General features: G+C 39.6%; 1 protein-coding gene across 7 annotated transcripts in view; it reads left to right on the plus strand.

Annotated features, from left to right (window-relative positions):
• The window catches only part of ZMYND11 (zinc finger MYND-type containing 11), a 104,926-nt gene extending 77,391 nt beyond the window's left edge, over nucleotides 1-27,535 (plus strand). For all 7 annotated transcript variants that reach the window (XM_064387829.1, XM_064388218.1, XM_064388079.1 and 4 more), the window contains 11 exons: nucleotides 8,751-8,828; nucleotides 9,173-9,265; nucleotides 10,716-10,803; nucleotides 11,920-11,975; nucleotides 12,761-12,838; nucleotides 13,378-13,496; nucleotides 15,145-15,352; nucleotides 17,190-17,258; nucleotides 19,030-19,302; nucleotides 20,368-20,553; nucleotides 25,104-27,535. In XM_064387829.1, coding sequence (XP_064243899.1) covers nucleotides 8,751-8,828; nucleotides 9,173-9,265; nucleotides 10,716-10,803; nucleotides 11,920-11,975; nucleotides 12,761-12,838; nucleotides 13,378-13,496; nucleotides 15,145-15,352; nucleotides 17,190-17,258; nucleotides 19,030-19,302; nucleotides 20,368-20,553; nucleotides 25,104-25,226 — 1,371 coding nt within the window. In that variant the 3' untranslated portion in view covers nucleotides 25,227-27,535. The remainder of the gene's footprint in view (nucleotides 1-8,750; nucleotides 8,829-9,172; nucleotides 9,266-10,715; nucleotides 10,804-11,919; nucleotides 11,976-12,760; nucleotides 12,839-13,377; nucleotides 13,497-15,144; nucleotides 15,353-17,189; nucleotides 17,259-19,029; nucleotides 19,303-20,367; nucleotides 20,554-25,103) is intronic.
• Nucleotides 27,536-27,953: the final 418 nt, after the last annotated feature.

The following is a 27,953-nucleotide window of genomic DNA, read 5'->3' on the forward strand; positions in this document are numbered from 1 at the left end:
TTGAAACAATGGTACATACCTAGAGCATCTGTACAGAGGTACCAAAATGTGGTGCATGTAGCAGATGGCAATTTTTGAAGATTCCAGCAAGTTTTACTTGCACAGTACCCTGTGCCAGAGTGTGTGCACCTGAGTGCAGTAAAGTGTGGGAACCTTCAACAAGAGTAAACAAATTGCTGTATAAGATGCTACTGTTGTTACCTAATGTCATTTTCATTAATCATTTTTGTATTTTGATGACTTGCATTCTTAATCTTTTATTGGAATGGTATTTTATGTTATAAAGTCACAGTCATGTTACTGATGAGTCCAGTATCAAAAACAAGGAGTTAAATCCTGCTTTTCTTTTACTGATGTGGATTCTATTGGTGCAAAAAGAGCAATCTGGATTTCACTCATGGCATCCATATCTATGTTGCTTTTTCTTTAAAAATGCTATTCTTATGAGTATGGCAGTGAGACAGCAAAAAGCATTTCTTATATACTTTTCAAGAATGGGCAGATATGTTGTCTACATGCCATTAGAAGATGAAACATTCTGGTCAGGAGTGGTGCCTACTGGTACCTAGCCTTGAATCAGCCAAATACCTGCTGCTGTTGTCATCTCTGTGTCACCTCCCCAAATGGAGCACTTCACTAGGCTTCCTACAGAGCTAGGCTCCCTTCCTGTGGAAGGAATAATGCATATGAATGTTTCAGATAAAATTGTTGCTACAGAAAGGCATAAAACTGCCACTTCCACTCTGCCTAGGATTGCTGGAGAGAGAGGCACTTCCTTTGCTAAAAGCTTGGATTAGCTGTAGAGCAGCAGGCTGACCTTAGGATGATCTGTGCTGCAAGGAATGTAAGGTTTCAGGCACTTTGTGGGATGGGGAAGCAGTTGTTGAAAACATGTGGAGTGTTTTGTTTCAAAACAGCACTTTTGACTGCTGTTACCTTAGAGTGAGTTCCACAAAACCTGTTGTTGTTGCCTCAGGTTGCTCTCAGGAGAGCAGATTGCTCTCAGGGAGCTCTCAGGGTTTTGGGAAATAGTAAAAAAATCAGGCCTGCCTCAAAGTAGCCGAAAGTAATGAAAAGGAAGTAGTGGCAGGGAAAAAACTGTTAAGAATAAACACATATACTGTATCTCTCCATATTGAATTGCTAGCATTTAATTTAGCTACTCAATAGTCCCTCTTTTAAAACCAAAAACTATGACCATATATAAATGATTTACTTTAAGATTTTTAAATAAATCTCTTTAATAATTGTTGGGTCTTATTATAAGTACTGATTATTCCTATAAATAGTTAAAATTAGGTAAACTGCATCCAGTCTTCACTGGATTTGCCAGGAATTTTAAATGATGCCTGGTGAAGGTAGAGAATGTGGATGGTTTATGCCACCTTGTGTATGAAGTCGTTTCATAACATTTATCTTGTACTATGGATGTCCTCAGAGTGGAAATGCTGAATCATTGCTGGAAATATGCTCTGACACGTCAGCTTTGAGAACAGTTTGACTTTCATCATGAAGCCTTGAAGTCCTTTATGGCAGTGATATTAAATAAACGTTTACCTTAATAAGAAAATCCTGTGAAACTTGAGCCATGTGCTCCCTGCCTATCTTTCTGCATATTGGTTCCTTTTTTGTTATAGAAATATTAAAGAGAGGTTTTGAGGGCTCTTAAATACTTCCTGCCCCAGAGGCCTTTGGCTTGCTTAGTGCCTCAGGTGATGATCAACCTATTTTTGTGGATATTGCCATTGTGAATGCCATGGCATCCTTTCTCCCCCTGTGTCAGCAGCTCCTATTTTTCTTGTTGTTAATTCAAATCACTTCAAGCCCTAATTCTGCAAACTTGGGCTAAGGAGGCTTGCACAGTCCCTTTAAGTGTGGGAGGCAGCATCCTTGTGTCAGTAGTCATCCTTCAGTGTTCTGCTACTTTCTCCCCACCCTCCTAGGAAATGACTGCTCTAATTTCATTTTTAAAGCAAGAAAGTGGCCTATATTCCAAAACCTAATAATGTGGAGAGAGGCCTGGCTGATGTCCAGAGGGCATAACAGAGCTTAACCATCTTGCATAAGGGCAGTGGGGGTTTACACTGTTATCAGCAGTAAATAAGTGTCTTCAAGAAAAGTGATAGCTGGGACAAAGAGATACATGTATTTTCATATTTAATTCCATAACTGGACATGGCACTTTTCACTTGGAGATTTCAAAGCTCTTTACAAAGGTGAAGTGAAAGTATGTTTAAAACATAATATATTGGGAGAAATAATCTAAGAACACTTCATTCTTATGTAAAGATTGCTTCTGTAATGCTGCCAAGGTCAGCAAGCCTTTGGATTTTTCATTTCACAATTGCTGGTTGTATTAGTTTGATCAACCAGTGCAGCTTTATCTTGCACACTTGGCTACTCAGAAATATTTTATAAAGCCAATGCTAAAAATTTGTTCATAGCTTAAAAAAATATTTTCTTCCCATATAATTTATAACAATCCCTTTCAAACCTTGTTCTGAACTCTGTTTGCCTGTTCATGGTTTTTCTCCATTGCATCCATGAACAACAATGTCCAGTTCCTCATTTATTTCTTTTTTCAAATTGATGGTACCACTCTGAGCATTTCTGTACCCTATATAACTCTCAGCAGGAGTCAAAAGTCAAACAAAGTTCAATTCAAACCACATTGCACTGATTGAAATTTTTCCCTGACTGTTGACTAATCATTGTCTTAAGTGAAATAAATTGGCATTATCAGCAAAATTCCTGGTAGACAAGTCACAAGAGAAAAACTTAATATTGAATGAGCTTAGAGATTACATTTTTCACTACTGGAATAGTCCATTCCAGACAGGGTTAGTCACCTCTGTCTCTGAAATATATAGGAAACTTGTACATTTATTGCTTCTTTTCAGTTATATAAAACAAGGGAATTAATTTTCTCCAGCTGTTAATTCAGTACCTAAAGACTACAAAAAGTACTGCCAAAATACTAATTTTTTGGAGGGGGAATAGATATGTACAAAATTATGAGTAGGAGAATTTTGATCATGTTGGTGTAACTGACTATTATTTCTTGTTTAAAAATCCAAATTAAAAAAAATAGAAGAAGGCAAAATTAAGCATTTTGATATATCATGTGTCACAGAGAAATAGATTTTGATTCATGAAACAGAAGGAAAGAATTTGTCATGTGGATTTGCTTGACTACTAAATTTTTTTACAATCATCTCACGAGAGATTGGTCTTCCATGCATGTTCTTTGCAAGGACTTATAGCCAATATACCTATCATAGTGGGTACTCCAATATTCCTGGGGTTTATACATAGAAGACCAAAGTAATCTGTAGGGCTTAAGATACTAAATACTGTGCTGGGAAGTATTCTATGGATAGGCTTTTTCTGAGTTCTGGTATTGTACTGAGCATTTCCTAGGGTACATAAAAATAAACCATTATGGAGTTCACAATCAACTTCAGACAAAATTTAATAAATGAGAATAAGAAGCAGTGGAAAGTTAGAGGCAGAGGAAGATGGAGGTTACAGAAGTGAAGTTACTCAAGTGCTTAGATCAGGGGGGTAGGTACCAGCTGTCAGTCAAGGTGGTGAATGTCAAAGGGAGGAAAGAATCTGGCTTTATTGGCTTATTTCATAGCGTTATGGTAGGAGTTTGAGACCTGGATGGGGAAACATATTCTTGAAACGGTATTTGGTGTGGTCACACAAATAATAGTCGTGGATTGGTGGGTAAAGAGCAGTCCTAGGGTAGGAGCAGATTTAGCAGCACCCCTGTGAGGTGTTAGTCCTCACCAGTCCCTCCCATGCGCCCTGGAGTAAATCAGGGAGCTGACAGAACTGGGCATTGTATAGGACATCCTGAATTAAGATTAAAGGAATTTGTCCACAGCAGTGAGAAAACTGGGAAACCTCCACTTTGAGCCTCCTGCCACCTTCTTTGTGCAGATAAAAGCATATTTAATTCATATGCTGCTTCATATTCAGAAAGTGCTTAATGCACCATACATGTAGAAATCAATTTGTGGATTCAGCTGTAACATTTCCAAAAGCACCTGATGCTTTAAAAAGTCTAATTTTACTGTATCTGATCATGAAAGAGGCAAATCTCAGGGCATATTTTGTTCCTGCAGAAGCTTTTCTGTGTGATGCTTAGGGCACACAGTGCATTGATTGCTCTGAGACCCATTCCATGTGCCTGCATACCTTTCTTAATGGTACAGGAAACCTGAGGACCTGAGGGTTGAAAGTTTGAGAGGGCAGCAGAGCAGTAAAGCTTTCCATATGTAGCACCAAATTCCTCTGGCAATTTAAGCCCTAAAAAAGTCCAAGGGCCAGTGTGTGAAGCAAGAAGTTTCTAAAGAGCAGTGGTGAGTGTATGTTAAACTCATGCTCATAGTTCCCCTCTGCAAATAGACCCCTGGAAACCTGAATTGCTTCTGAAAATGCAACTGATGCCTTAAAACACGTATCTGTCATTGAGCAGCCTTCACATAATCCATCACTGAGCTGAAATGCAGCTCTTTGATGTGTGTATACACAGGACAGGTGAGAGAGGAAGGGAAAAATATTCATTAATGGGAGATTACAGGGAAACAGAAACCTTTTTAAATGGTGCAAATATAATTTGAATGCCTATAGCTAGGCAGAATGCTGGCACTGATACCTTGCATTTCTTAGAGTTTTCCTATTTTTTTCTCTTCAAATGAAAGACTGCAGCAACTGCAGCACAATGTCCCCTCTGGGAGCTGAGAGCTAACTCAGAGTGCAGAGGTTTGTCACTTCCATCATCCCTGGTGCTACTGCAGGATGGGGTGTTTCTGGGATGTGCCCCTGGCTTCTCTAGCCTCATGTGGTTTGTAAAGCCTTGCAAAGAAGTCCTGCACTATAAGCATGTCAGAATTGCTAAATAAGTCACACCTGCACAGTAGCAATATATTGCTCCCCTCTTGAACAGCTAGGCAGTATAATTAATCTGGAATATTGAATATAAAGAGCAATGTAACCTTCAGGTTCCAGCTTCTAAGAAACAGATGTGCTGCAGAGAATAAGGCTCATAGAAAGTATTTCCTGCACCCACAAGAAAAGAGTTAGGCTGCAGGCTTGGCCTTTCACCTGCCAAATCTCATTAATCTTCTACATGAGGATTGCTATTGGGAAGGTTATTACTTCACTCCGTCATCCCCTGTCTAAACACATCGGCCTGACCAAGTCTTTCAGTTTACCATGATTCAAAGCAGGGGGTTTGCAGATTTCTCTGTAGCAGGGCTGTAACTCGGGACTTGTCCATGCTGCAGGTTAACCCCAGCAGGCAGCTAAGCACCACAGGGATGCATTCCCATGTCTCCTCAACTCCCAGCTGTAAAGAAAACAAAACAAAGGTGGTGCAAGGGCAGTCACTCCCCACCCTGATGGATAGATCAGTGCCCAGACAGTTCCTGAATTAAAGATGACTAAATTCCCCCTAAGCCCCCTCCTCTTCCTTTCTCTTGCTGAGCATGAGGTTACATGGCATGGAGTAGCTCTTTGGTTAGTGCAGGTTCAGCCTTCTTGTGTCTTCTCCCAACCTCCCCAGTCTGATCACTGTGGGGCAGAGTGAGAAACTGCCTTTACCCTGTGCAAGCACTGCTCAGCAGGAGCTGGAACATCCCTGTGTTACCAACACTGTTTTGGTCACAAACCTAAACCACAGTGCCACACGAGCTGCTGTGTCAACAATAATTTCATCCCAGCCAGACCTGGTACAGTCCCATATAAAGATAATTTATCCACAAATAGGCTATGTAAAAGTATAAGGATCCTGACATTTTGGGGGCTGGATTGAATCTCAGCAGTCTCCTTGAAACAAAGTTGAACTTGAACAAGGTTTCCAGTAGAGTATCTTAGTAGATCTGACAGGGAGAAGAAAGTGGATTTTGCCACTATCATTGTTTTTGTTTCTTGCAAATAGGAAATTAGAAGACCTAATTTTCATTTATATTTGCTTCTATATCACTCTGCCTATAAAGAGGACCTGAAAGTGGGTATATTATCTTGTGTCAGAGCAATATAAATAGATTTTATGCAAATCATAGTCCCCATCTAGTATTATCTATTTTCTTGCTTTAAGTGGCTCTAGGTTGATGACTCTGAGAACACTACAAGTCTTCAAAATACAAAGGAGGGGTTTTCTTATTAAAAACTTACACATTTTCCATTATAACTTCCAAAGAATATGTGAATGCTACCTCCTAAATGGCTAATTATTGAAAAGTGAATGAAGTGCTTGAAGTGTAACTGGCTTTCTACAAAGGGTGAGCAACCTCGCCATAAAAAGACATTTTGCTGGCTCATAGGCTCCAATTCCCTAAATTTATTACCTTTCAAAATTTAGTAGAGGAACATGGAGATCATGTTTTTCTTAAAATAAATCAGTGTAGGGAATTGAAGGAAAAGTGGAAAAATTAAAGTTTGCCAGAATTGGCAAGTTAATGATATAATTTTCATTGGTGCTTAAGATGATATTAATTGCTGACATCAATAACTACACAAAGCCAGCTATCTATCTTTTCTTATGATCTCAAGGATAAGACTGTAAACCATCTATCTCAACAGTCTCTTTCAGACTGTCTTGCCCAGCAGGGCATGAAAAATGGTCCACATGAATTCTGAAATGCTTTCAAAGGATGATAAATTCCAGAGCCATGTCAGAAAAAGAGGTGTAGGACTAGTCGGTGCATGTGAGTTTTATTGTGTCCTCATAAGTTTCAGTCTTTTAAAATGCTGTGTCATTAGCAAGCACACAGCACTCCAGTGCCTGGAATGACAAAATGACAGCAGTGTTTCATAATGCAGATAATTTAATGCACATTTGGGTTTTCATTTGCAGTGGCAATGTTGGTTTATGAGAAACTGAGTAGGTGATTTGAATTCCAGCAGAATGCACGTTTCTCCTGGTAGTCAGAGTGAAACATGAATGTACAGAATGTGATTCAGTATATAGTGCAGGATAAATTCTCTGTCAGTCCAGAGTTTGGAAGGAAGGTCAGGCAACCATTAATATTATGAAAATAATGCTTAAAGGAACTGTAGGTTTAGGAATACCTGGGGCTGGCCCTTCCCACAAGAGAGTTTTTCCCAGTCAGGAGGAAGCTGTAGTGTTGTTATGCACCATGCAGTGCCTGAGTAGGTTTGTGACTGAGCTGGTATTTCAGCACAGTTTGTAATGATTCTAATTGCTGTTAAGCAGTCAAATGAGCAGCTTTGCAGGTAGTGCTGTGTACACTTCTGTTTCAAGAAAGGTAGTAGGTAGTAAGTACAATCCTGAGATGTATAGGTTTCAAGTTTGCTGTAGCACAGGGGAGCAGCCTGTGGTTTTCAGTGTCCTCAGTCTCTTGCAGGAGGAATAGAAACAGGGGAGACACAATCAAATCCTATCAGCTTTTTTTGTGCTAATGTGTAATTTTATTCTTGCCAAGTAAATTTGTAAAAGCAGGTGCTCTGTACTCAGTGTCTGTGAGCCCTATGTCCAGAAAGTAATTCAATGAAAAATAGCGCACTTCTAGTGACTGATAATTTTTAAGCCTCTTTTATTTACATATTAGAGCATGGATTCATTTTTTTCTGGTGTTTGCTAAGCAACCATCATCTTCACAATGATGTGGATCTTGCTAAAGACCATCACATTTTCAGGATGCAGGTGTAACTGAGCCAGTTTGGTCCACACAGTTTGCACACAAGTGGTGAAATGAGGCATGAGAAGGGGAGAACTCAGCCTGGCAGTCAGTGCACAAGGAGCTGTGAGGAGGAGTGAATGCCTTGCAGGAGACACGAGCAGTTAGAAACACTTGAGGCTAACAGACCTGGAACCCATGCTGTTGTTTCACTGTGCTTTTGTTTGGGAGAGCTACTGTAGGTGAAAGCAGGGAGGAGGTAGCACTTTGCAGGCAGCTGTTGTAGCTCTGCAGAGCTGTGCACAGCTGCTGTGTGCTGGGATTGGAAAGGCTGCTCTGTAAGACACATCAGGCATTTGCAGAGACACCTTCTCTACAGCAGCACATTTTCAGTGTGCAGGGCTTCCCACTAGCCTGGTTATACTTTGAAGGGTGGGGTAAAGTCTCTATGATAGTCTGAGATGAGAGGGAAAAACTCTGGATCCTGAACTGCTAAAAAGTAGTGATCTGTGTTCCAGAATCTGGATTAAATTTTGTTAAGGAAGAACCACAAAGCTCCCAGACTGCTATGTTTCTTGAGCAGTAAAAAGTGCTCTGAGTTTCTACTGGCTAGAGCCAATTTGTCTTCCTCCCAGATGGTGTCATTTTGCTTAGTAAGCACATAATTTGTAGATGGTACAGGATATTATTTTTTAAATTATTTCTTATTTTACTAAAATTATTAATGCCTTGCTAATAAAAAGACCATTAAATAAATTTTCAGCTGCTCCCTAAAATGACTTTCTTCATTGCTTTATTCTAATTAGACACTTTTTTTATGAGAGGTTTTGACAAACTATTATGGATACAAGTGGAAATAGAACTTGCAGTTTTTCTGTAGCTGAAGTTCTCAGCCCAGACATAATTCAAAGTAACAGATATGGTGGTAGTGGCGTGTTAGTGTTACTAATTTCTCAGAAAATATTTTCCCTAAGAAACAGTGTTTTATGTGATTCAAAGTTGCCTTCTCAAATCAAGTGTTAATGCTTGGAAATGTTTATTGGCTGGATTTTGAAGTCAAGTTTAAAATCCTAATATGATGCTGTTTTTCTTTGGCAGAGTATCAAGAAGAAAAACACGAGTAAACAAGAGATGAGCACATACCTGCGCTTCATCGTGTCCCGGATGAAGGAGCGGGTGAGTGTGAGCAGGGAGCTCTGCTCAGTCCCTGCTGCACTGCACAGGAGCATTGGGGTTGCCCTGTGACTGTGCAGGAAGGAGGGCTACAGGAGGGTGCTTTTTATTTCTCCTGTGTGTGTTTTCACATACACTTACCGGGCCCTGAGGTTTGGATCAGGGTTTTTGACATGAACAATTTTCAGGTTTGAGACACACCTAATCTCATGGGCTGTGGATCCCCAGTTTGCCCTTGTGTAGTCCCCACCTGAAATATTCCAAACTATTTCATTTTCTAATCCTCTTTTATGTGTTTTAAGCAGATTCTAAATGCAATAACAAACACTGTCTCGTGGTCCTTTCAGGCTATAGATCTAAACAAGAAAGGGAAGGACAACAAACACCCAATGTATCGAAGGCTGGTGCACTCAGCTGTTGATGTTCCTACTATACAGGAGGTAGAGTGACTTGCTTTCTAACTTCCACCCTGGTTTTGGTGTCTTTTAATAGTGAAAGTCTAAAAAGTCTTAATCCTGTTTAATTCTCTTTATGATTAGTATTTCAGTATTGTATCCAGCATTAGATATGGAAGCTTAACGTGTCAAACTTTTCCTCATAAATAGGTAATGGAATAAAACCATTTCCAGTGGTGCCTAGTTTTCAGACAGAGTATCCTCAATTCCTTTTGTACTAAGGTTACACTAGCATCTGCAGGTAGCTAAAATCTTCAGAGAAAATACTGTTTAGCTAAATCAATTAATACAGACTCAAGTGCCTGTGTGTGCTTCTCTGGCCCAATGTTTTTGACCATATTCTGATTTCAGTCATTATGCCCTTGTGTGGGTGTCAGCTTTATAAACATCTGAATGATTCATAAAGAACCAATCACTTTGTTGATCATGAAAAACCAGACTCACCCAAAACATCTGTTTTGCATTAATTGTTCCAAAAATAAAGTACTAATAAATATATTGTCCCTTTTTTCTGAGCCAATGGTCTGATCATGACTCATAAATCAACTGCACATGACCATAATAAACAGCATATTCATCTTTACTCATTCCTGCAACTGGATTGTAGGCAGTGCTGTGGTATATCTTGCCCTTTACAAGCACAGATGTGAAGAGCCTTTGTTTTATTATTAAAATGCACAAATAAACAATAGCTTCACTGACAGTTTTGGAGACCAGCACTGCTCTCTGTCTGGAAGTGCTGGCAACACTGGTTGAGCCTGAAAATAGGTCAGGCCTTCCTTTCACTCTGTCAACTTCTCCTGCTTCCATAGAAGGTATTTTGGCTTTGATACCATTCTACAAGCTGATGTTGTTTTGTTTGATGATTGGAATTGTCATAGATGTTCTTGAGAGAGCCTAGCTGAAAATGCTGCATTCCCCATTGGACAAAGCCATACTAAGAAAATGAATTGCATGGCTCCATGTAGGCATTCTTTATGAGTTTGGAAGACTGGGACAACCAGCTTTCATCAGATAACACAGACTATCAAGGGAAGATCCTGGAAGCTCAGTCCTGAAAGGCAGTCAACATTGATTTGAAACTAGATGATATTTTAAGGTACAAAATGTTCACCTCAGGGAACATAGTTTGAACAAATGTTTTGGGCCACACCTTATGCTGCAGCTACTACAGCTGCACCTTGTTCCAACCAGGAAAATCCTTTTTAAACTTGGTCAAGTATTAAAGGATCTATTTTACTTCTGGGCATTGCATAAAGGGCAGCCCGTGCTCAGGTACTAACAAACCATGCCAAAGAGTTGTAAGTATTCTTTTTGTATGCAGGAAAAGCAGTGTCTGATCTGCATAATGTAGACTTCAGTGAAAGCTTCTCTGCATAAAGCAGGTAGAGCACTTTGAAGAGTTTTCTCACAGCCTTGTGTTTCTTTTCTGTAGAAAGTAAATGAAGGAAAGTACAGGAGTTATGAGGAGTTCAAAGCAGATGCTCAACTGCTTCTACACAACACAGTGATTTTCTATGGAGGTAAAATACTACATTTACTGCTTGCCTTGTTTGATTTGTCTTTATTTGTAGGAAACTTTGTAGGATGGATTTGGTATTAATTAGTCTTAAGTGTGAACAAATTAATTTGCAAGCCCTTTAAAATCAAAGTGCATAAGGACTTTTTAGGGTCTTTTTTGGCCCACCTACTACAGAACTATTTTCATCCTCCCTGGCTAAACCTCTTAGTGAGAATTACACTTTTTCCATCCTGCTTCTTCTTCAGCAAAGTCCTAGGTCAGTCTATACTGCAGATTTTTGCCAATATACATATGTTTTCTTAGGGTAGGGTAGGGTAGGGTTTGCTGTGCTGTGTCAGCAGAAACTATAGAAATTCTTTTACTTTTGGGCAATATCTGCCATATTGTGACAGCAAATGTAGCTACATCCACCTCAGGAGAGTGCTGCTGGTGCAGTGTGGAGGTACAGCCATCAGAGAAACTGCCAGGCACTGGGAAGGTAATGAGTGAATGATTGGAAGTCAAAAAACACCACCACCATATCCAGAAGCTGTAGCCATGTCCTGTTTTCCAGAGCCACCATCCTAGGAAGGATGTGGTTCTCCCCTGCAGACATGGCCACCATCAGGGGGACTGGGAGGAGGATGGCACCAGTCTGAATCCAGCCCCAGGAGATCCACACCGTGGCTGGTGGGGAGAGATGTGAATATGCCAAGAGAGGAATACAGGGTGTAAAGGGAGGCTCAGTGTTAAACAGTCTGTGAAGCTTCACTCCGAGCACAGAGCAGAAGGAGATGTTTTAGGACAACTGCAGTGTGACATTAAGACACAAGCGGAGAAAGGAACTGAACCCATAATAAGACCAACTGTGTCTCCCTGCTGCTCCTCCTCCTCAGATGTGTACTTGCATTGTTCAGTGTAAAAGCAGTATTGTGGAATATAAATATGACACAGAAAACAAATATTGAAATGATTGTTAGAAAATTTTAATGGAAGGCCTGTCCAAGTGATTAAATTATGTTTTTTCTCCTTAAGCACGACAATTATAGCATGAATGTCACAGCAATGACAGCTGCAAATCTTTGTGAGCACTGTGATCATACTGTGATTGTTTACACCATCTATTTTTAATTTATAGCGGACAGTGAACAAGCTGATATAGCAAGGATGCTTTACAAAGACACCTGCCATGAAGTAAGTACCACCAAGTAACCAAGAGGTAACCAAGATACTTCATTTTCATTTCAAAACCTAAGAAATTATTCTTCATATTACAAAATAAAAATTGTGTGAAATTGAATTGTTAATTTCCTCCAGAGAGTCCAGGAGCTGATTCAGAATTCCATTTACTTTTTCTTTAGGTTTTTGTTGTTGGTTTGTTGGTTCTTTAAGTTTTTGTTGTTGGGGTTTTGTTGGTTTTTTGGGGGTTTTTTTTGCAACTAGATTATAATTTTAAAAACACTGATATTCAAATTTTGGTTTGGAAAAAAAGCAATATAGATTTGGACTAGAAATAATTGTACTTACTAATATAAATTGAATCTGAGGTAAGATTCTTACTAAATTCTGTAATTGTCATTAAAGCATTTCTCCATATGGGAGACCAAAAAATACAACTGAGGAGCTGGCACACTTTCTCCTTTTGTACAGTTGAATTACTTCTTTCACAATGTACTTTAAATATTTGATGAATTTTAAGAACTGTTCTTTGCATTTCATCTATAATAGATCATTAATATGTCAGTTAGTCTTCTCCCTCTGCCTGGGTTTTCTGAAACATGAATAATGTTTCTTCAGGTTGTCTTTCAGCCTCTCACAGCCCACCTCAGTTTCACACCTTTAGTTTGCAGAAGTAACTCCACCAAATAGCAAGCAGGGCTGAAAAATTTTACTACTTAAGGAAGAGGGATGATACTGAAATCACATAAATAGGATTTTTTTTTTGCTTATTTACCTTTTTTTTTTTGTTTGTTTTTCAGCTGGATGAACTGCAGCTTTGCAAGAACTGTTTCTATTTGTCAAATGCACGACCTGACAATTGGTTCTGCTATCCTTGTGTATGTTGCTGACACAGATTTTTATTTGTTTGCTTTTCTGTATGAAATCCTGCAGTTTTGGTGTCATTAATGCATTGAATATTCCATTTCACAGGGCTTGTTTCAAAAGCATGGCTAAGACTCTGTAAGCCTGGATATTTTACACAAGTGAAGTGTTGATTGAAGTTCAAAGCTGTAACAATATAGGTTATAAAACTTGGGTAACAGCCAGTTACAACAGTTTCACAAGAAAATAAGGAGCTTACAGAACTAAAACTTTGCTCTTGAATGAAGCTAGAAAGACAAGTTAATTTTTAGGCTGCTTGAGATCTCTCTTTTCAATAGACAATTATACCCTTTTCAGACTTTGCAGTTTTGGGGTTTTTTTAAAGTTGATCCAAGCAATCTATCTAACAAGGAAATGTAAGAAGATAAAAATGAAAATAGCACTAGACACAAACAGTAACCATACTCTAAAGTATAGTATTACAGCAGAATATTTGTGGGAGATAGCAATATAAGATTTCATATCCACTAACAAATACAACTTCTTTTTCTAGATACCTAATCATGAGTTGGTTTGGGCCAAAATGAAAGGCTTTGGGTTTTGGCCAGCCAAAGTCATGCAGAAAGAGGACAATCAAGTTGATGTTCGCTTTTTTGGCCATCACCACCAAAGGTAATTTATTAATTTCATGTGCTGCTTTTTACAAACAATATTAAAAGAATTTATCTCATCTGTCATGTTGTAAATCCTGGCTCAGCTTGCTGCCAGCATTAGAAATACTGAATACTTTGCCATAATTGTTTCAGAAAATTTAAATTTCAGTCTAACACTTCTGAAGTGTCCAAATTCAGTGGCTCAGAGGTTCTCTTTCCACAGTTGCCAGAAGGATGTTCCTTAATGCCATTTTAATTAAAGACAGTAAGTGAACTTAAGCTGTTTCTTCAAATGCATAGCAGTCTTCTAATCCAGGCCAAGGTGAAAATTGGACAGAAATGTACTCCTTCTATCAACAGTATTGACTTCAGGCAATTTCTCCTTTGAGCTGAGGCACTACAATTTTGTGGTTTAGTACCATGATATATATCACAAATGTTTGTGTCTCACTGCTACAACATTGACAGGCCTCCTGCTGGGACCCAGTTTGCAATTTCAGAGAATCCCTCTTTACATTGGAAACTTGTCTCTTAGAGATCAGCTTTTGGTTTTCTCTCCAGCTGGTTGTTCAGCATTTGGGAGGTTTGTAGCAGTGTGACAGAGGATGTACTGGTTTGGATTATTTTACTGTTTTATTTACATGGTTATAATGTGAAGAGAAGAGACATTTCTAAAGTAATTCATGGTTGTTGGGAGATGGTATATTTTGGTGCATCCCAAAAGGGCCTAGACAATTCAGTAACAGAGTTTTAGTAACTGTTTATTTAAATTGCTTTCATGTAACTTGCACAGTATATAACATCTTTTCACTTTTTATATGAACTACCAAGACTTTCTAATAGTTATAAAGTAAAGGATCTTTACTGGTGCCTCTATCACAGAATGCTTTTACCTTGAATCTGTTCATGAATACAATTTATTTGTATTTATATTGTTTCTTTGTCTTTACTCATTAAATTTATATTGCAAGAATCAAGAATCTTTTCACAAACATGTCATTTGTTGAGTATTTAATCTGCTAGGCAGATGTGCAAGGCAATGACTCTATATCCAATGTCCAGTGCTGCCTGGTGCTTGGTATAACCTTTCAAAATGTCAAGACCTGCCTATCTAACTCTGAGGATTCTCTGAACACATTTAAGTGGACAAAGTAACTTTGGAACCATGTCACTGGCATGAATTCAGTCCAAACAAGCATAACAGTCCCCATGGAAGTTCAGTCCTGATAGACAGGGGCCCAGGACACAAAATGTCTCTATTCAAGGTGAGGAGTTGGTTCATTCCTTGACAGTTTTAGGAAAGAGGTCAAGAGCTAAATTGGATTAGCATATGAACCCCCAGTAAAAAAATGTTTCTAAGACTAATGTCTTAGGGCATTTAGCAAGAGAATGGATAAGAGAAGGTACTGGGTAAGGTTTGTGGCTCACCAAAAAGGAGAGAGACTTTAGGTCATAACACCAAGAGCTAACAAGTATTTATAATAACAAAAATGTCTTACAGCATGCAGTCCATTTTTTTTTCAAATTTGTTGAGTTAAAAAAGAAATCAAAAATGAATTGTCAGAGATCAGCCATTATGAAAAACTGCTTTTGAAGTCAGTTTCTCAGGCTGAGATCCTTCACCTGTATTTCATGTTTCTGAACTGTCTGTTCTGTGTATTCCCAAGGGCCTGGATCCCCTCAGAAAACATTCAAGACATCACAGTTAACATCCACCGGCTGCACGTGAAGCGCAGCATGGGCTGGAAGAAGGCCTGTGATGAGCTGGAGCTGCACCAGCGCTTCCTTCGTGAGGGGAGATTCTGGAAATCAAAGAATGAGGACAAAGGGGAAGAGGAAGCAGAGTCCAGCATCTCTTCCACTAGCAATGAGCAAGTGAGTGCTGCTGCAATGTTAGCAATTGGGGCAATTCATTAAAGAGTACAAAGTCAATGTGGTTTTGATTTATGTGCTGTTAATTAGCCTTGTGCTCTGTCTGCAGGTTTGTGAGGACAAGAGGGTTGAAAAACTTACTCTCCCTATCACTTGTTCTCCCTATGTCACTTATATCCTTATCTTGCTATCAGTAATAGCAAGAATTTGGATTTTCCTCTTTCCTCAGTTTCTTGGATGACCTTTGTGAAGTTTCAAAGCATTTGTCACGCACAGCACCTTGATGAGACAGATCAAGATTTCTAAAGTTAAATAGGAATGTTTGAGTCAAATGTCACACATATCAGATGGACTGCAACACTGCCTTCTTGGAGCCCTGTCAAGGGACAGCCCTGTGGCTACTCAACCTTTTCAGAGCTGGAATATGTTCACTTGGAGCTCTATTCTGCCTTCAGATCCCCAAGGAGCACCAGCCATGACATTTTCAGCAGGTCCAACTGAAGTTAGGTGCAAACATTGCAATTGAGGACCACGTGACCAGCAACTGATTAAAATCATTAAAAATAATTCTGCAAAACAAGAAAAATCACATTGTTTTAACAAAGAGCACAAATGACCAAGATCCAAAACTTTGCATTTCCATATGGAAATTCCCTTATCATAGCTGATCTTTACTAATCATTCATTGTCCAAAAGGGTGTTTTACATCCACTACTTTTCGTAGTTTGCAGGATGCTTCTCTGTATTTTTGGAGCCCTTTCCCTGGCAACATCTTCCCTCATTTAAAACCCCTATCCTTTCTCTAAGAATGTATTTTTAAAAAATCAGTATATTTTCACCCTCTTCCTTTGTCATTTTGTCAAACAGGTCTATCACTCAATCTGGAATGAAAAAGTTTATAAAACTCTATGTTGTGGTGGGAGGTTGTTCCTTATCAAAGTGGTTTTAGGGTTTTTTACCCTGGTTTGCTTAGCTAACCCTTTGTAGCACCTTTGTTTCAAGTCTTGTGTGCAGTCATACAACAGCCTGTGGTAAAACAGGAAAATGGTCACAAATAAAAGATAACTGGTATTTTCCCATTTTTTTCAGAAGTGTCAGTCACAGGGTCTGAAGTGTCCATTTACATATTTTCTCTTCAATGCCAATTATTCATCCTTGACTTGGCTAATGCTTATACCTGTTTTACTGGTTTCCCAGATACAGGAACACAGGAGTAGCCATCAAACTCACTGTGCTGCTGTAGTCTGCAATATCCTCTTACTAAGACTAGCTAGTACTGTATGCTTCAAAAGTAGGCATAAGAACTTCTCTACAAGCACTGTAAGATAATTACCATCCACTTAGACCTCATCCTTGTTTCTACTGCAAGACTGAATTTTATTCTAAAGCATAAAGTTCCATACCCCTCCAGTAATAATCTATATTTACCATATTTACATACTTATATTCTCTTTATAATCACTGCTGTTTTCTGGCATCCAGCAAGATCTGATTTCTAAGTATGGGTCACTGGTATCGGAATATCTCAGAAAACAAATGTTTGCACTTGGGTGTGCAATGAAGAAAGGAATGGTTAAGAGTATTTTAGCAAGTGCATGTTGAATGGTAGAACTTGATCTTTAATTTCGTTCCTTAATGCAGTCATAGTCATCAGTGATAATGTAGACATTTTATTGTGTGCACTTCTCATTTAAGAACATTTCATTAATGACTCTATTTGATACCCTAAATAATTGCAAATAATCACAAATAAAAGGCACATTGGTCATGTTACAATGAAAATCACTTACATTAACTTTTTTTTTGGGTTGACTCAATATGCTTTTCTTAATGTTCCCAGCTGAAGGTTACTCAGGAACCAAGAGCAAAGAAAGGACGACGTAACCAGAGTATGGAACTCAAGAAAGAAGTGAGTAACCTCAGTTACTGTGTTTGTAGAGATAGCAAAGTATAAAAAGTCTGAAATTTTAATAGACAATCCTTCAATTTTAGTCACCTATAATGATGTTACGGTATTAGCCTTGGAAGTTCCAGCCCCACAGCTTGGTACTCCTGCTAACAAGTGCAATTGTGCCTCTGCATGCAAGTAACGTGTGTCATCATTGGAATATTCTGTATCGTGAATAAAGCAAGCCAGCTTACAATATTTCTTTTACATGTAAAAATAACAAATACTTATACAAATAACAAATTCAGGATATCAGTAAGCCCATAAACAGCAGAAATTAGGGAGTGCAATCGAGCCTATGAAGTTTATGACCCACTTTGCCTGCGGATTTCCCCGTGTATCCCGCTTGCAGGATCAGGGAACCAAGGGCTGCGTTATTGAGCGTGTACACAAGGGGGCACTTACAGAGAGAGCCATAAATCTCTTCCCGAGCCGCCAAGGACTTTTCCTGGCCTCTTTCCAGCTGCCGAGGAACGCTGAGAAACATTTGCACATATGTGTGTGTGTTCCCTGCCAGAGGAGTCGGGATGCCAGCGCAGGGGAGGCTGCGGGAGCTGTAGCAGCAGAGCTCTGGTGGCTGGAATAGGGACACGGCCACCCCTCATTCCCTCCCCATTGTACCTGACCCTGCAGGAGGCAGCCTGTGGATGGAGGCAGTGACACAGTCTCTGCTCCCTGGGGCACAGACTTGGTTTGAGTGCAAGATAGGGAGATTACAGGAGGATGTCTCGCCATTCTTACTGTGTTTTCTGTCAAGCAAATGCTGTCATTTGCTTCATATATTTATGTCTTAGCATTTGCCTTCTTAGCTCTGATCAGTGATCCAGAAGTCAATCACAGTGACCTCTCAGAGAGTAATTGATGGCAAAAGGGAATGCACAGTCAGGCCTTTGAATGGTGTGAGCAATGCCTCATCACACAGACGGGCACAAAGTCCAGTCCTGAGCAAGGCTTTGTCTCGTCACTGCTAAATGAGCATTAAGACATCTAACTTTAATAAAAAAAATTGTTTATGTCTTCAGACACTTCAAATAGCAATAAACATTTCCAGGAGTATAACTTCAATGTGTTCTAAAGAGCAGGAGCAATTGATGTTACATTGTAATAACACAGGCAGCTAAATTCAGCACAGTACACTACAGTAACAGGGACTTCTTTCTTGATAATTGTGTAATTATACACAGCTTCTGTGGTCATCAAGTCTAGTTCCATATTATTGGAAGCAAGACGTAGACTCTCATTAGCCTTTCATCTTCAAAGGACCTTTGAAGTACTGATCAATCTTTGCAGCACTTCTATGGAGTCAGTGGGATATCACAGACTCCAGGGCAGCCTGTTGGGTCAGAGTAAGCCCAGAGTTTGCCAAAACAATTCAGGAGCCTTGGCCATGCAACTACAGTCTCTTTAGGCAGAATATTGTGGGGGAGAAATATCTCCAGCAAACCTCTAGTAATCCCAAGGAGTCAGCCCAGCCTCTGGGGTTTTCATACTTTTGGGGAGGTGAGGCTGGCTGAAGTCAGAAAAGCCTGACCCAAGAGCCTGCCCACTCTCATGCTGGGTTTCCACATGGATCCCACATCCCATTAGCACTACAGGTCTTCATCAGACACCTTTCACATTAATTACACTGATATTACTCAAGTAACCTTTTTTCTTCAGGGGAACTGAAAAGTGAACAGGTTGACTTGTTCTATTTTGATATCTGATTTACAAGTTTGTTCTTTCTCTGCAGGAGCCAGAACCTGAAACTGAAGCAGTAAGTTCAAGCCAGGAAATTCCCACAATGCCTCAGCCCATTGAAAAAGTTTCAGTCTCAACTCAGACCAAGAAGTTAAGTGCCTCTTCTCCAAAAGTGCTGCATCGGAGCACCCAGACCAGTAATGACGGAGTGTGTCAGAACATGTGCCATGACAAATACACCAAAATCTTTAATGATTTCAAGGACAGGATGAAAGCTGATCACAAAAGAGAAACTGAGAGAGTCGTGCGAGAGGCAGTGGAAAAGGTAACACTTGTTGAACACCACCTACCCTGGGTTGTGGAGAGGTGATTTTGGGAATTTCTTCACATTCTTTTCTATTTTTGTAACAACCACTCTTACCAAAATGAATAAAAAACTTTTTCAAAGAGACCACATAAAAATAGTCTCCATTATTGCTTTTTTAGACCATTTCTGTACCAACAAACCTACTTTAAACAGAAAACTCATGGCTTTTTTTGATTCTTGTCCAGTGATATCAGTTTGTGATCCAAAACTGACACTAACTGTTCATTCATGAGTATCTGTTTCCAAAGCCTTTCTCTCCATTGTTAAGTGTGATTCTAAACAATGTCATTGTTTAACTGCTAATCATAAATAATTCTTCTTTTGTCCATCTTCTGACTTAAAGATAAATAGGGTTACCAAAATTTGTTTGAATTTTCTTATCTGATAATAACCTGTTTAAAATTCAATGCCTAAGCTTGACCTGGTCACCTTTGGCTAGAGAGAGCAGGGCAGTTTGGAGAATGATTTGTCTGACCTCTCTTAAGTACCTGTCTTAAGATAAGATGAATTTCCTTCTGGATGAAGGACTGTGAAATGAACTTGGGGAGTTCAAGTGTTAATCCTGTAGGATTAAGACACCAAATGTTTAGATACCAGAGCAAGGGCAAAGGTACCTCACTGACAATGAATACTGAAATAAATAAATACCTCTTAATGAACTCAGGGATGTTCTATTTTCCATTGTGCACTTGCTGTAGATTTATATGCAGTTGTAGATCTGGAAAAAACAAAATCTTTTTTAAAGAGAAATTAATAAATTTATAAACTGGTCATTGAACAAGTATACACAGAACTTATTTAGCTGTTATTGTAGATGCCTAGCAGAGTAGAAATACAGTGACATTTTAATTTTGATTAAATCTGATTTTGTTATATCTCTAATTGAGCAATTTTTTATTTCCTAAATAGGAGGGTGACCTCCACCCACATTATTAATAGAGGTTTAAAGAGTAGAGGTTTAAATAAGACACTTTTAATTGCAATAGCTGTCCCTTGACTTGTTTTGCTGACTGTGTTTGGCAGCTGCGCACGGAGATGGAAGAAGAGAAAAGGCAGGCTGTAAACAAAGCTGTGGCCAACGCACAAGGAGAGATGGACAGAAAGTGTAAGCAGGTGAAGGAGAAGTGCAAAGAAGAATTTTTAGAAGAAATTAAGAAACTAGCAGGTCAGCACAAGCAACTGATTTCCCAGACCAAGAAGAAGCAGTGGGTAAGTGTCAAAAATTTATCACAAGAGAGTAAGTGGAAATCATGCTGCAGGCAGTTGAATGGGATTTCTTCCTTGCTTTTAACTGCACTGCTCTTTCACTGGTCTTCCAGCATTAAGGCTTTCTCTTTCATATTACTGTTTCAAATCTTCTCTAAATTTCAACTTGGTGTTTTCATTACTTTCCATCTTAATTACTTTCCATCTTGCTAACAGCAATATCTTTTTGAGTCCAATCAGATGTTAGTATCAAAAATATTTTTTTCTAAATGCAGTTTTACTCTGTATAAGATAAGCTTTGCATTATGTTCACACTCCTTTGATCTTGAGACCTCAGAGGGTACAATATCTGGCTGCATCAATTTGGATTCCCCTGCTAATAAGGCTATTAGTGATATCCTTTTGGCCTTTCCCTCTCTTGCTCTTTCTACAGCTGTTTTATATTCCTTTATATTTAGGACACAACATTCTGAAATGTATTCCTCTCTTGTTTGGTCCTTAAGTGCAACTGCAGCATCAGCTGCAAAAACCATGTTGGTGTGCCCTCTAGAAAAGTGAAAATAGACATCTTATTGTTCTTATTGTTCTGTTACATGCTACAAACTTTTCCCTGGTTTTATTTGGACTGTGGCTGGTGTTTTCTCAGCACCTAGCCAAACACTGCAAGGACCATAAACTGTGCTGCTTGCCAGGAGCAGACTGCAGGTGGAAAACCCTCTGCTCAGGAGCTGGGACCTGGCACACACACAAACTCTGCTATTTCTTTGCTAATTTTCACAGAACAGGGGAGCAAAAGCCATCACTGAGGAAGTCCCACAGCACTGTGACAGCTGCCTGTAACACACAGGAGGGTGGGCACAAGACTGTAGCACTGGTGGGGCTGTGAAGGAACAGGAGCCTCCAGGAGATGGCACAAGCTAAGGGACAGCCAGTCCTGCCACCCCCTGCAGCCCGATTTCCTTCTGCTATAAAGGGCTGTTTTGCTGCTGCTCAGCCTCATTAGTCCCTGTGCTTACATGAAACAATGGTCCCTGCAGGGGAAACTCTGCTCTGGAGAAGAGTGGAAAAAATACTCAAGCAAAGCAGTCAGTCACTGACTATCACAGTTTTGAGTTTGGAAAGAGAAGAATTGTTTCACCTGCTCCTGTAGAGTCTTCACTTCTGTTCCTCACAGAGGTTTCACTGTGGGTGTTATGATGGTGCAGTGCTTGGGTGTCTGTCAATAAGAGAATTCCTCCCTGCATACCTGTCTCTGCAAACCAGAGAAGTTACTTTTGACTGACATGATTGAGTTACTGTGTTCAGTGTGTCACCAGCTGCTGGTGCCTGTGTGCATGTGCTCATCTGTGGCACTGGAGAGGGAAATGGAATTGCCTTTGCCCACTACAGAATATGTCAAATCACCTCTGTTGTGTCAGAAGTGAAGAGCACACATGTGAACCATTGTCACCATTCAGCTGACATGCAGTAACTCGGGCACAATAACATCATTGTGAGGCTGGACTCTTAGTTTTAGCTGCGTTTTGGTAGTTTTGAAGGTAGAATTTTCAAAGGAGACTGACTGGAGTTATTTGCTCCAATGAGCCTTTTCTATATCCTTCAGACTAATCAAAAAATGCCCTGGTACCACCTCACTGAATTTATTAATGAGGGCATAAAGCTTCTCTACTGAGCAAAACAGTCAAAAGATAGAAAGAGTATTTGACAATCTTGCCTGCTTCTGTGGCCTCAAACTATCTGTCAGTCACCACCCTAAATGAAGGCATCATGCAGGCAGCTGGTTTGCAATGTGGCAGGAGAGGGAGGGTCAGGATAAACACCTCTGCATTCAAGCTGATGGATCTGCCTGCCAACACACAGCCCCAGGCAGCTGGACTTGGTCCAATTACACAACTCCCCAGTGATTCTTCCTTCAGTGGTACTAATGACAGTCCCTGGTGTGTAGTACTGCACTTGTATGCTGCTATTATAATGATACCTCTTCACCAAAAAAATCTCATGTAATTAACACACATACTAAATGAGTTTTGGTGGCTTTGCTTTTTAATTAGGGGCAGAGACCTCTGGTTTTGTGTAATGCTGATGTCTGTGCTTGGGAATATAGCTGCTATTATTCACACTGTATTTGTCTTTTTCTCATATCTAAAAAACAAGTCCAGTTGGGATAAAGGGATCATTTTGTTGGTGGTGTACAGGGACACAAGATGTGCTTCCAGCACTCAGAAGACTAATGCATAGTTAAAGAATAACAGTTCCTCTTTGTCTAGCTGGTCACAATTGGCTTAGCCCAATTTCATTTTTATACCTTCAGAAAATTTGTTTAATACAGATACCTCAAGTAAATAGCAATCAAAAGGAAGAAGTGTAAAGGCAGCAGTAACAATAATGAGATTATGCAGCTCCAGGGCTCCAGGGTTCAGGCTAGAGTGCTGGTCTTGACAATGTTTCTGGCTTAGTTTCTCCAAGTTCTTTTATTTGTGTATAAGACTCATTTAAATGGGTGCATAGGTTGTTTTAACTTTTTTCTCTTTCAAATTTATTTACACATATATTTATTTTAACTTGCAATGGGTGGTCTTTAAGTGAATGAGCATTGTCTGTGATGTGTACTGTCTGAAACAAAACCCCAAGTGATTGATAATGTTTAAAAAGAGGAAAATACAAAGAAAAGAGGAGGCCTGAGGCCAGCTGGCATTTTGCCTCCAGTGCCACATGTGCTGGTACCAGCACAGATGACACTATTTTCCTTTTGTAAGTGGAGATTTACATCCCACACTTATGGCCAGCATATGTAAAGGGAAGTGCAGGACCCACAGATCAGTTGTCCTCTCCTGTCGTAGCATTTTTTGATCTCTCCAAGCCAGCAGATGTGAATTTGGTCTCTGGGCTGAGGCCCATGCTGTACATAATGGAGAGCCACAGCTGTTCCCTGCACCTTTCCAGCAGATGATCCTAATAGTTCCCACAGGCTTGTGGGCAGCCAGCAACATGAAAAACCAGGAAAACAGCTCTCAAGAGGTCACTTGTTTGCAGACATTTTTACAAATAAACTTCCCAGGAGATAAATTATGCAAGGAAAATGGAGAGGTTCCCTTCTCACACAGCTAGAGCAGTCCTTTTATTGCTGATATAAATAAATAGTTATCAGTTTAGCCAATGTAAATGTTGGTTTTCTTAGATCTGTCTTTCAGTGGTGTGGGTTGTTGTGGTTTTTCTTCTGAGGCAGTTGGGTTTGTTTCCTTTGTAATTCTCTGTTTTATTAGCAAAGCTGTAGCTAGACAGGACATAAAAAGTAAATTGTGTGTTATTTTGTGGTTTGGTAGCAGCCTGCACAGACTGTGTGATATCCCTCCCCCTGTTCCCCATCATGCAATAAGCATTTCAGACTGGATTCCTAAAGATACCTCCTGATTTTGAGCAGACCAAATTCAGAAAGACAAATTTGAGGTCATTAGAAGCTGACTCTCCAGGATGTAGAATATAAATGGTACCTTAAGCAGCAATGCCACCTTACTTTGTGGAGTTTTGTCAAAATGGCAGTGAATGCTTTTGCAGCACTGCCTTAAGGGGCATAAACCTTCCTGAAGACAGGGCACGGTGTGGGTGCTGTACCTCCTTGATGGCCACCTGTGGTGCTGACCAGCATGTTGTCTTCCCCTTTTTAGCTCCCCACAAGCCACAGGGTTATTTTCCAAGTAGCTCTTCCAGCTATCAGAAAGCTGAGGGTGTTCTTCTTGTTCTGAGGTACATATCATCTCTGCTCCAGCTTTCTCCAGAACCAAATAATTCTGCATAAATCATGGGCTGTGCAGCATCTTTCTTTCAGGAGTTTTGTAAAGTGCTGGCAGGCACGACAAAGGGCAAGAGCTCAGGTAACCAGCCCGGGCCTTCTTGGGTTTACCTAAGACTTGGAGGAAAAACCACTTTTTTGATCTGCTCAGTAGCACTGATGGAGCACAAGGTTTTCCCTTCAGGAGGCAAACCCCAGTGACAGCAGTGTCCTTACAGGCTGACCCCAGATGGGCTACAACAAACCAATAATTCTTGTCTCCTGGGATGTTATTGTTGGACTTTTGACATTTTCTAGACCCAAAGGATCTTCCCCAGCAACCTCTGAACAAGTCAGGCTTATAAAGAAACCTTAAATACTGATTTTCAAGCCTGTGCAGAGCCTGTTCATGCCAGCAGCACCTGTTGATTTATTGTAGCTTTTAAGGCATAGATCAGGGTGCTATTACACAAATGTAGGGTAAAAGATGCTTCCTGCGCTGTGTGCCTGAAAATTGTCAGTCCATCATTCCGAGAGATGAGTTTTCCTAGGTGAGAGATGATTTTTGGAAAAGCAATAATCCAGACTCTGGAAAATAGGAAAGCATTGTGTGGATTTGCTGAAGATTGCTGCCTCACTCAGCACGTGTGAAAAACACTTGGATGCCCCCAAGCATAAATAAGAGGAGCTTTGCTCTGCACGTGCTGGGGTTGCAGGGGTGGGGGAAGGCTGGTGAGGAGGGATTCTGCCAGGGGGATAATCCCATCTCACTTGTTCTCCTCAGTGCTACAACTGTGAAGAGGAGGCCATGTACCACTGCTGCTGGAACACTTCCTACTGCTCCATCAAGTGTCAGCAGGAGCACTGGCATGCCGAACACAAACGCACCTGCCGCAGGAAAAGATGAAAGAGTTCCTCCTCCCCTAGAGCACCACCCCAATGATTGCTATTCTCAGACAGAGCGGTTTTTGTTTCCAAAAAAAAAAAAAAAAGCCAAAATTGTTTAGAATTTGCTTCCCATTTTGCACCAGCCTTTAAACACTTTTCTTAGAAGAAATTTTGCACAGTTATTTCAGTCTTCTGTTAAAAATGCTCCTCCAAAATTTTGTCGGCTAAATGAATCGAACATCTGTTGGAGCAGGTTACTTCAAATAATTTTAAACTAGAGGATTTGTTGCATTTTCAGCAAATTTTAAGACATTTTTAGGTTTTACAGAGATTTTAATCTTTAAAAACAGCAGATCTAAAAACAAAAAGATGCAAGTTTAACAAAAGCTAAAAGTTTAACATGTTTAAAAAACATTTAAAAACTAGTTCTGAATGTAACAAGTACAGAACTGTTTCAGAAAAACGAAGCATACTACCTTGATGTAACATTTATTTCTTAACCTTGTTGAGCTGGTTTTGTTCAGCTTAATTTTACTGTTTAAAGGCATTATCTATTGGTTATACCAGTGGGTACATGATTGAATTTAGGGAACAGGGTTGACACAGCAGGTGCTAGTCCTGCATATTTTTTCTTAAATATTTCCCAACTGTGTTTTATTTTCATTATTTCTTTTCAATATATAACTTTTATAACAAAATATTAGCTTTGATCTTGTAGTTTAAAATCACAGGGAACTGGGGTAATCTTTTACTGAGCTGGATCTTAGAGAAAAATGAATATTTAAATTTTGAAGTTTGCACATTTCGTCTTTGTTCTAACATGAGTGCTTATAACAAGAATAAGAAAAGCCAAAAAAAAAATCAACAGACAAACAAAAAACCCAACTACCTTTATTCATACTTGGAATTTTGAGGCATACAAATTACTTTATTGTGCCCCCCTTCAGCCTCCCCAATTCAATGTCATTTGACCACCTCTGATCTGGTGTCACCTGGTCCATTGTAACTGATAATAAAAGGAGAAAAAAGCACTTAAGTTTCACAGAAGCCGTTATGTTTGTAGTAATGGGTCATTGCCTAATAATGAGCTCCATCACTGTACTCAGAATGAAGAATAATGCATGTTAATTTTCTTGTATTAAAGATGCCGTGATTTGTAAAAAGTCTGTATTTTGCGGAATGTCTGGATTAAGAAGCATTACCAATAGGAATGGATCGATAGTTGAAAAATTATTTTCTTTTTGTTTGTTTTATATATAGATATATTAATTGCATCCATGTTCAGAGACAATTTTTTAAATAGATGTAAAGCTTACTTAAATAGCTTTTCTTTTAAAGTGTCTCCACATTTTAGTTTCTTTCAAAGATTGGTCTTAGACTGAGTCATATGCCCATTAATCATTCAGCTATTTTTTGAGAAGTTAGAGGAATAATTTGTAAATATTTATTTAGATCTTTGATATTTATTGAAAGCAATTACATGATGGAACGATGGAAGCTGAAGAATCAGGAGGAAAGCCTTTTAAAAAGTTTTCTCTAGGATTTGTCAGGGTCATTGTAAAGACAAAAATATAACTAAGACTTCTGTGAACTACCACTGAAATTCTGACCTTTTTTACTTACAGTGGTGATATAAGTTAATTGACTAGATACCGCCAAATAATGCCCAATATGTTGCAGAAATTATGTGGTAAGTTGATTGGAAAAAATAGTAAGTAGATGGTAACTTGTATTACCACAGCTGCATTATTGCCTGATAAATGTGTAATTAACTTTTGTCGCCTCTGTGTTGTGACTGTAAAACACTTCACAACTAAAAATCAATCTTGTTCGATTACTTTACAAGTTCCAAAACTTCGATCCACCCCTATGAAAGCAAGTATTGTGGAAATATTTTTGGTGTAAAATCATTCCAGAATATGTAATATTTAACTAATAGCTGCATGAAAGTAAGATTCGTGTTACTTTGGCTTTTTTGTCTCTGTTGACACGGTTGCACATTTCCAAGTTACTACAGCGTGAAAACTGTGTGTTTTAAAGAAAAAAAAATAAAACAAAAAAAAAAAGATTGTGGCCTGGTTTTGTATAAGTTTTAGGTAAAATTACAATTGATTGTTTTAGGAACCATGATTTAAAATTAATTTTTTCTGCAAATCATAAAGCTATATTAAAGTGTTGAGCTTAGCCACTATGCACATTGTAATTATTCATTGTGGCTGTCCAGTTTATGATGCATTCTGGCATTTTGTAAGCTGCTCTGACTAGCAATATATAGAGTCATTTAATGTGTTAACATTGGTTAATAAATGTATTTAAAAAAAACCCTCACTGAATGTGTCTGTGTTGATTTTGGCCACTTGTCCTCACATCCTGGGGTGGGCAGGCATGAGGCTGCTGTCAGTGTTGTCCTCACCAAGCGGGGCTGGGGCTGTGCCTGAGCTCCAGGAGCCTTGGTCCTGATTTGGGGAGCCAGCAGGGCCAGGGAAGGGTTCCAGCATTTAAAATGGCTCACAGCACTGACTGTGAATCCTTCCAGCCTGTGCAGGGCCAGCAGCCCCCAGGGGCTGCACCCCAAGTCCTGGTTTTAGAGCAGATCCTGCAGCAGCCAGGCTGGGGCTCAGCCCCGCTTTGTCCTGGGCTTCCCCTCCCCAGAGGCCCCACTCTGCCTCCTCCCTGACCCCTCACCAGCCCTGAGCCTGAGCCTGTGCTGGGTTTTATCAGTGAATTCCCTCTGGAGGGACTGCAG

The sequence above is a fragment of the Passer domesticus genome, chromosome 1 (assembly GCF_036417665.1).
Source record: "Passer domesticus isolate bPasDom1 chromosome 1, bPasDom1.hap1, whole genome shotgun sequence".
Classification (NCBI taxonomy): Eukaryota; Metazoa; Chordata; class Aves; order Passeriformes; family Passeridae; genus Passer; species Passer domesticus.